Source organism: Microtus ochrogaster, chromosome 18, assembly GCF_000317375.1.
Source record: "Microtus ochrogaster isolate Prairie Vole_2 chromosome 18, MicOch1.0, whole genome shotgun sequence".
Classification (NCBI taxonomy): domain Eukaryota; kingdom Metazoa; phylum Chordata; class Mammalia; order Rodentia; family Cricetidae; genus Microtus; species Microtus ochrogaster.
The window spans coordinates 23415696-23424945 of record NC_022020.1 but is presented as its reverse complement, the minus strand read 5'-3'; the positions used below and the strand labels follow the sequence as shown (position 1 = coordinate 23424945).

Below are 9250 nucleotides of genomic sequence, written 5' to 3'. Positions count from 1 at the left end.
AGAATGAATGAATGAATGAATATAAATAAGTTTAATAAAGGTTTTTGTACACCCAGGGATGACCTTGAACTTCTGATCCTTTTCCACCTGAAGAAGGTGTTACAAGTGAATCCCAAAACCTAATTTTCTTGTTCTGTTTAAGACAGGGTCTTGCTGTCTAACCTAGGCTAGAATTTTGGACTCAACTCTCATGCCTCTGCTTCCCAAGTGCTGGTATTAAAAGGCATGCCATCACACCAAATTTACAATATATGTATCTTACTACTGTTTCATTTGTCCAAAAATAGATTGCTAATTCAGTAGCCTGCATTCTAGACATCTTTATAAAGGTTTCTTATTCCTTAATTAATTAAAGTAGAATGAAAGATATATCAGTTCTTTATTATGTTAAAATCCAGAAAAGTCACCTAACTGCTTTTAGTTGTGCCGTTCAGTGTGTATGATCACCATCTTATCCCAGAACTAATCCTATAACTGTTAACAAGTGTTTCCTGCAGAGTGGAAACTCCATAGTCATAGCTAATGTCCGTACTTACTCCATTCCCTCCATAGTGTTCATTCTATGTTGAGTGGGATAAAAGAGCTCGTGTGTCGCTGAATTTTGTCTCTGCCTTGACAGAGCCCTGGAGTTCATTGTACAGTGTTGTGTTTGTTTTTTAGGCTCTTACAGCATTACTTTCAGATGACAGCAAGTTTGGTTTTATTGTAATAGACGGCAGTGGTGCTCTTTTTGGCACGCTCCAGGGAAACACGAGAGAAGTCCTGCACAAATTCACTGTGGATCTCCCAAAGAAGCACGGTATGGAGGAGGAGCGCCTGAGCCTTTTGCTTCCCTCTAGCAGTAGTCATGAAGCTCAGTTTGTGCTAAACAGGGGGGGGGGGGGGGTCCTTTTCCTCTGTAGCTGGACTGGTTATTTTTTTTCTACTTCATGGCCTATTGTACTCTTTAATCTTTAATCCTTTCTTCCCCATACTTTTGTATCAAAGGCAGAGGAGGTCAATCAGCCTTGCGTTTTGCCCGTTTAAGAATGGAAAAGCGACATAACTATGTTCGAAAAGTAGCAGAGACTGCTGTGCAGCTGTTTATTTCTGGAGACAAAGTAAATGTGGCTGGTCTGGTTTTAGCTGGATCAGCTGACTTTAAAACTGAACTAAGTCAGTCTGACATGTTTGATCAGGTAAGAAATAAGTAACAGCCGGATAGAGTCTCTAATGTGGGGTACATTCGTCCCCAGCATATTATGCGTGTGTTCGTATTCCTAGCCATAAATTCCCTAGGTTTTAAAAAAAAAAAATCTCTGGGTAGCGATGGCTCAGTGGTTAAAGGCACACACAGCTTTTACAGAAGACCTAAATTTGGTCCTAGTGCCCATATCAGATGGCAGACAAATACCTGTAACTCCAGCTCCTGGTGGCCAATAACTTTTTATTTTTTTTTTTTAAGGGAGAGAGTGGAATTTTACTAAAGGTATTTAAGGTCCTAATGTTTTTATTTTTATTTGTGTCAGAGGTTGCAATCGAAAGTTTTAAAATTAGTTGATATATCCTATGGTGGTGAAAATGGATTCAACCAAGCCATTGAATTATCTACTGAAGTTCTCTCCAACGTGAAGTTCATCCAAGAGAAGAAATTAATAGGTATCACTGAAATACTATTTTGCTTATCCTGTGAAATGTTTTTGGTATGATGTCTGAAGAAAGACACTAAAAAGGTATAAAAGAAACGGCAAACCAGGGGGTGGTGGTGCATGCCTTTAATCCCAGCACTGGGGAGGCAGAGGCAGGCGGATCTCTGTGAGTTTGAGACCAGCCTAGTCTACAGAGCTAGTTCCAGGATGGGCTCCAAAGCTATAGAGAAACCCTGTTTTGGAAATGAAAAGAAAGGAAAAACAAAAAAATCCAGGCAACCAGGTGGTGGTGGTAGTGGTTGGAAGGCAGAGACAGGCGATCTTATTGAGTTCGAGGCTTTCCTGGTCTACAAAGCGAGTGAGACAGCCAGGACTGTTACACAGAGAAACCCTGTCTTTTTTAAAAAAAAAAAAAAAAAAAAAAGATCAGGTGGTAGTGGTGTGCATACCTTTATTCCCAGCACCTGGGAGGCAGAGACAGAGAACTCTTGAGTTGGAAACCAGCCTGGTCTACAGATGCCCTCTAGGACCTGTTCAAAAGCTACAGAGAAACATTGTCTCAAAACACCCCCACCCTACCCCTCAAAAAAGGGAAGGAGAAAGAAAGAGCTAGATGTAGTAGTTGATATTAGAAATCCCCACACTAGGGTGACTGAGCTTAGATCAAGGTCATCCATAAGAGCTTTTAGGGCTTTTGTCTGCCTCAAACAAAGCTAAAGTGAAAAAAAAAATAAAAGAATAGAAAACTAAACATTTTCACTGAGGGGGGGAAAGTATCAGCTGAGTCTGGAGAAGATGGCTCAGTGATTAAGAACACTGCCTCCTTTTCCAGAGAATTTTTCACTGAGGAAAAAAAGTATCAGCTGTGGCCAGAGAGATGACTTGGGTTAAGAGCATTGCCTGCTCTTCCAAAGGTCTTGAGTTCAATTCCCAGCAACCACATGTAACTCACAACCATCCGTAATAAGATACGGTGTCCTCTTTTTAGCCTGTAGGCATGCATGCAGACGGAACATGTATACATAATAAATACAATTTAAAAACAAAGTATTAGCTAGACATGTCTATGTAATCTTATCACTCAGGAAGCTGAGGTAGTGGTATTGACACAAGTTCCAACCAGCCTGATTTTCAAGGTGAGATTCTGGGATGAGGGCTGGGTCCAGTGAGGAAGTGGCTCGGTAAATAGAGTGCTTACCTAGCATTCACAAGACCCTCGAGTCAATTCACAGCACCAGTATAATATATTTTAGGGGGAGCCTGTAATCCCAGCACTCTGTGGTAGAGGCAGGAAGATCAGAAGTTCAAGGTCATCCTTAACTCTAAAGTACAGCACCAGCCTTAAAGGGGTGACTCGGGAGGACCTAGGAGCTCAACAGAAATGATCCAGAAACCCTTGGTTTCCTCAGCCACATGGGCCTAAGGCCATGAACAGCTAGACACTGGAACAGGCTCGCTGTGATGGGTCAGCTGCCAAGCCTGGTACTGAAAGTGGGATTCTCTTTATAGTGATCAGGACTGCTGGAACTGATTGCATAGCCTTGTGAGTTACAAAATCCAGAGCTGTGCAAGGCCCTTAGAGAAATTTGCATATAGCATATGTACATCATCCCATGTACTTTAAATTATCTCTCAATTATTTACAATACCTTGTAAATGTCATATAAATAATGTACCTTTTAATATATTGTAAATATTATATAAATAATCATATGTTATTTAGGTTACAGTGACAAGTAAATGTCTGTATGTTCAAAAACAATTGGCCGGGCGGTGGTGGCGCATGCCTTTAATCCCAGCACTCGGGAGGCAGAGGCAGGTGGATCTCTGTGAGTTCGAGACCAGCCTGGTCTACAAGTGCTAGTTCCAGGATAGGCTCCAAAACCACAGAGAAACCCTGTCTCGGAAAAAAAACAAAACAAAACAACAACAAAAAAAAAACAACCATTGCAGGCTTAGCTCTCTAGTACCTCTTGGTATGCTGTGCTTACTTTTCTGCGTGTTTAATCCATAGTTGACTAAGTTCATGGATATCAAGAGCCACCGTATATTTTATTGTTATATCCCTAATCCACAGGGCGATACTTTGATGAAATTAGCCAGGACACAGGCAAGTACTGTTTTGGAGTTGAAGATACACTAAAGGCTTTGGAAATGGGAGCTGTAGAGATTTTAATAGTCTATGAAAATCTGGATATAATGAGATACGTTCTTCATTGCCAAGGCACAGAAGGTAAAAAAAGATGAAAAATTGTTGCTGTCTGTTACATTTCTGTGTTCGGGAAGCCTTGGTTTCAGGCGCAGTTAGAAGGGAGCATATAGTTGCATAGGATCTAGGATCATGTGTCATGTTGTGTCTCTGTCTGTGTCCATGTTGTGTTCCTGCTACTGCCGCCCCCACCCCCACCTATTTGATGGCTGTTCGCAGTTGAAGTTGACAAGGAACGGGGCTGTGTCTTGGATGTTTCCCTATAGTGGCAGTATACAAGGGCTGTATACTGGGGTGTTTATGGGAAGATTTAGTTCAGGAGTCCTGTTCTTATCTGATCTCCTTATTCTGTTAGTATTGTGAGAGCCAGGATAACACTTTTTTTTTCTTTTTTAACTTTTAATACTACAGAGGAGAAAATTCTCTATTTAACTCCAGAACAAGAGAAGGATAAGTCTCACTTCACAGACAAGGAGGTATGTAAACTTGAGTTCCTTTTGGAAGGATAGCATACAAAAGCATGAGTGCTAGAGCACGTGATCTGACTCCAGGGGAGGGGTCGCGTTAGTAAGGGCTGGGTGTGGTGTACACCTGTAATTTCAGATGGCACTCTGGGTGCAAGGCCAGCTAGCTACAACTACATGAGATGGTAGCTAGTTGACTAGTTCAGTATTTCCCCTCTGGCTATAGCTTCAGCAACAAAATGTCAAACCATACTTAGCCAAAAAAGGTTAAGAAATCAGGAAAACACTCTTATCCTTGAAATAACATAGATTTAATTTGAGTAGCGCCGTCCCACCCTGTGAGACCTATTTTGTTTTATTAACATTTTATCAGCTTTTCCTTTGAACTTAACTAAATTTATAAATGCATTGCCGTGGTTAATAATGAATGCTACATTCCTAACCAAGACAGCTATAATGGCAACTGCCCTGAGTTTTGAGTTGGGCTGATGAGGAAGAGGCACATGCTGCTCGAGAGCCGACTCCAGCTGTTTGTCTTCTGACGGCCGCGTGTGCCTTATGGCATGTTGACGTCCTATACATACAGTGCTGCATGCTGTTGAAAACAAGGCTGACAGGGCTGGAGAGATGGCACAACAACTAAGAGCACTTGTTCTTGCAGAGGACCCGGGCTTGGTTCCTAACATCTACATGGTAGCTCCCAGCTGTCTATAATTCCAGTTCCTGGGCAACAGGCACAAATGTGGTGGTTTTGTTTGTTTGTTTTGTATTTTAATCTGCCATGTCTCTTCTGGGCTGTTGAATAAAGAAGAACTACAGCAACCTAGTTTCTAGAATCAACAATAGGAATCATTAGACTACTAAGTATGGTTTGACATTTTGTTGCTGAGGCTACAGCCTGAGGGAAAATACTGAAATAATCAGTTTATTAACCATCTCAGTTATTCAATTATGTTCCCAAGAACCAGGATATTTTTAAGATTATACGTTTATAGTACTCGGTGGGTAAGAGGATCAGTGAAGATGGGCTGGGGCATTGAGGGTCCTAAACTTTGTGTTCTGATCCCATTGTTTCTGTGTCCTGACTGCCCTATAGACTGGACAAGAACATGAATTGATTGAGAGCATGCCCCTTTTGGAATGGTTTGCTAACAACTATAAAAAATTTGGAGCTACACTAGAAATTGTCACAGATAAGTCACAAGAAGGATCACAGTTTGTGAAAGGATTTGGTGGAATTGGAGGTGAGTAGCAAACTCCAAACAGGATTTTTTTTTAACCAGGACCTCTTGTGGCTAGCCTGAAATAAGTTAGTTCAAGTGGCATATGCTCGCTCTACTTGAAAGGTGGTTGGAACAGCAGGTGGAGGCATATTCCTTAGTTTGAACCAAAAAAATAGTTTTTTATCAGCATATATTTATGTGTAATAATGGATCGTGTATCTGTGATTTGTTTGTTTGCTTTGGTTTTTTAAGACTTGGTTTCTCTGAGTAGCCCTGGCTGTCCTGGAACTTGCTTTGTAGACTGGGCTGGTCTTAGACTCAGAGATCTGCCTGCCTGTGCTTCCCAAGTCGTGGGACTAATGGGACTGAAGACTTGTACTAGCGTGTTTTTTTTTAATGCGTGTACATGATGTATTTAATATTTAATCTCTGGGGTTTGTTTGGTGGCATGCATATGGAGGTCAGACAGCTTACAGAAATCGGTTCCCTCCTTCCACCTGTGAATCCTGGGCATCTGCTTGTGCAGCAGTGCCTTTACCTACAGAACCATCTTGCTGGGCCTGTGTTTGTTTGGGGAGTACAGCTTTGTGTCTGCAAACACTCGGTGTCAAAGGAAAACTGGGAGTCCACTCTCCCATCACGTGGGTTCCAGGAATGGAATGACATCAGGTTTAGCACATGCACTATTATTCTCCACTCCACTTCTCCCTCCATTATGTTTTCTTTGAGGGGTGGGTCTGAGACTCACTGTGCCACCCAAATTGTCCTCTAACTGAGCAATCCTTGTACCTTGGCCTCCCAAGCACTGAAATTTGTATTTGTGAGCCACCATGCCTAATCATTGCCATTTTGTAATTTGGGAAGAAGATGGGCTTCTCTTGGAAGAGCAATCCTTCCTGCTTCAAGAACCCAGATCACTCACTCTGCTTTGCTTCTTCAGGTATCTTGCGGTACCGAGTAGATTTCCAGGGAATGGAATACCAAGGAGGAGACGATGAATTTTTTGACCTTGATGACTACTAGGTAGTCGACATGGGTCCGGCAAAATGTGCCTCACCCTCCAGCATTCAACCCAAGGAGCATACCCGTGGTGGAATCCAAACAGATCCCTGCCTTACAATTGGAACATTTCCAGAACTTAATCCGTGAGCATTGGATACTGAAAAGAAAGCGAAACAAAACCAGACCCAACCCTACACTTTGGTTTGTCATGGAGTCAGCGCAGCAGCCACAACTAAGTCCTAAATGCCACTGGACTAATTTAAAAAAGAACCCCAGTTTTTACTTTTACTTGATGGTAAAATTGGTTGCTCTTGTATTTTATGAAAAAAATGATTTTTTTAACCTTCATACATAGAAGCAAAAATACTTTAACTGCTGTACACCTTCAAAAGTTAGTAGAAGTGAGATCATACTGGTTTGTTTCTTATTTTGATCAGAGAATAACTAAATTGCTGCATTTCGCAGTGACCCATTTACATGGCATTCTCAGCTTAGACTGCACAAGAAGAAATATATGTGGTGAAATATTGGAACTGTTTCTCTCTTGGTCTCTGTTTAATGTTGAAAGGGTGAGCTAATAGGAGGCAATTTCAGCTTCACTCCCTCACACTTCCCACTCCCAGACTGTCTGTTTCAAAGGTGCAGATTGTGTTGCAAAGTCAGACTGAGTGCTGAAACATTGGGGCCAGCGCATTCTTGGCTTCTATCTTTTTGGAGGCACATTTGTGCCAAGCATTTGGGAGCCCTTAGTGTCACTAACATTAATGAAGCTCCTCCCTTTTTGTCTCAGCCTACTAGGAACCAGTGTGGGATGGACATGATGGGGATTCTGTGCTATTGCTGGGATTGGGAGAAATAAAACATGCAATTTAAGTGGAACCAAAAAAAAAAATGCAAAGATGATTTTGCTTGGATGTATTCTTGATAAACGGAGGTGGTCGTGTTTCCTTGTGTTGGGTGGCATGAGATTATGTGTTTTGATTTTTTTTTTCTTCCAAATGAACTGCAAGATTTTTCACATGAACAACAGACAAGACATGTATGACTGCATGTTTCTCAGCCCTGGTGGGGCTGGAGCATCTGTTTCACAAGTGGGACTTAAAGCACTCTCAGATGAGAAAGTATGGGAGGAGGGTGGGGAGGGCAGGGGGGAGGGATGGGACACAGCTTCTGGCGCCATGGATTAAACCATGTTAGATCCAAAAGTTGGCCGAAAACCTGAAGCTTATGCTTCACAGCTGGGCTGTAAGTTGGATTTGAGCCCAGTTGAAGTACAAGGTCGTGTTGTGCTCAAGGTGGTGACAGTAAAGGAAGTGTAGGATGTGCCCAGTGGCAGCAATGGGGAAAGCATACCAAGTGGACTTTGAAGGACCAAAGGTTTTAAAGTCAGTTGGTATCACCCACACTCACCAGGGTGGTGGGGTACATTGGGTTTCAAATTGGGTACTTTTAACACTTTAGTGCCTGACTGCTGTTCTTCACTGACTTGACTCAGTCACTTGTAGCTTTATTGGTCTGAACCAGCTCCTTGTTCCCAGGTTACAGACCTGCCTATCGTTCCAATAATCCTGTTTCACTTGAATGAAGGGAGTATGTCTTAAATGTAAAGCTTCTGGTTCTCACACTGTACTCTGAGGTCCAAATGACTGTCTGTCGTGTAACCCGATGTCTCAACCCCCAGTGAGAAGTCAATTCTCTCGTGTTCACCAACATGGCAGGCTTCACCAGAACAGGCTTTTGCTTTGGGCTCTGCTGTTTGTTTGCAGAACACCCAAGAGCAAGCAAACACACTCTTCCCAGCAGTACCTTAGGGCTTTGCCATTGTAAATGGGTCTAATGTGATATGACAAGACCAGAGAAATTGGATGTAAATTTACAGTTTTGAATATGCTTGTTGTTTCACATGATACATTTAGGGTATGCAGCTCCTTTTGTAGTTTTTATTTTTACTATTTAAGTTTGGAAATGATGCCAAATTTTTGTATTTCTTTAATCAATGTGTTCTCCTTGGTGATATATATTGCATTATATATTGATGTGTGTATCAATATATACCGATATGTGTTACACTTCCGCATACAAACACATACATGAGAGGGGTGAAACCGTAGCCTGCACTCCCTAGCCTCTGCAGAGAGACCCTAAGAGCAGAATCTCGGTGTTGTGATGTACAGAAATGGAGAAGAGTATTAAACCATATTTAAGAATATATTTTGTGTGCTTGAGATTCTTTAGGAATGTTCCTAGGTAAGTCTGAACAGAGACTGAATTCTCCCATTATTAGATTAGCCATGCCTAATAAATGCTCAGCCTTAGTGATTCTCTCCATGTCAATGAAGAATAGCTGAGGTTGCAATCCCAGGGTTATGCTATAGGAGCTTCCACTCTCTAGGGCCAAGCTAATTTATACCTTTCTCCACTTTTACATGTATGCCAGAAGGGAAATGTGCATGTGTTCAGCTTTGAATTTTTGTTTGTTTGTTTTAAGATATTTCAATCCTACCTATACTCCATGGAGACAGATTGTGTCACCTAATGGGTAAGAAGGCCTTCATTAGCAGCTCTTTGGTGATAAAGCCAGAATTTTATCCTAGTCCCAATTCTTTTTTTTTAAATGTATTTATTATGTATACAATATTCTGTCTGTGTGTATGCCTGCAGGCCAGAAGGGGGCACCAGACCCCACTACAGATGGTTGTGAGCCTCCATGTGGTTGCCGGGAAT

At 41.8% G+C, this 9250-nt stretch overlaps 1 protein-coding gene across 1 annotated transcript in view; it reads left to right on the top strand.

Moving 5' to 3' along the window:
* Positions 1-8735, top strand: part of Etf1 (eukaryotic translation termination factor 1) — a 32876-nt gene extending 24141 nt beyond the window's left edge. Inside the window, exons 5-11 of the mRNA XM_005355927.2 lie at positions 661-799; positions 988-1178; positions 1509-1638; positions 3706-3861; positions 4249-4313; positions 5398-5545; positions 6465-8735. Of these exons, the coding sequence (XP_005355984.1) occupies positions 661-799; positions 988-1178; positions 1509-1638; positions 3706-3861; positions 4249-4313; positions 5398-5545; positions 6465-6547 (912 nt within the window). The 3' untranslated portion in view covers positions 6548-8735. The remainder of the gene's footprint in view (positions 1-660; positions 800-987; positions 1179-1508; positions 1639-3705; positions 3862-4248; positions 4314-5397; positions 5546-6464) is intronic.
* The last annotated feature ends 515 nt before the right edge of the window (positions 8736-9250 follow it).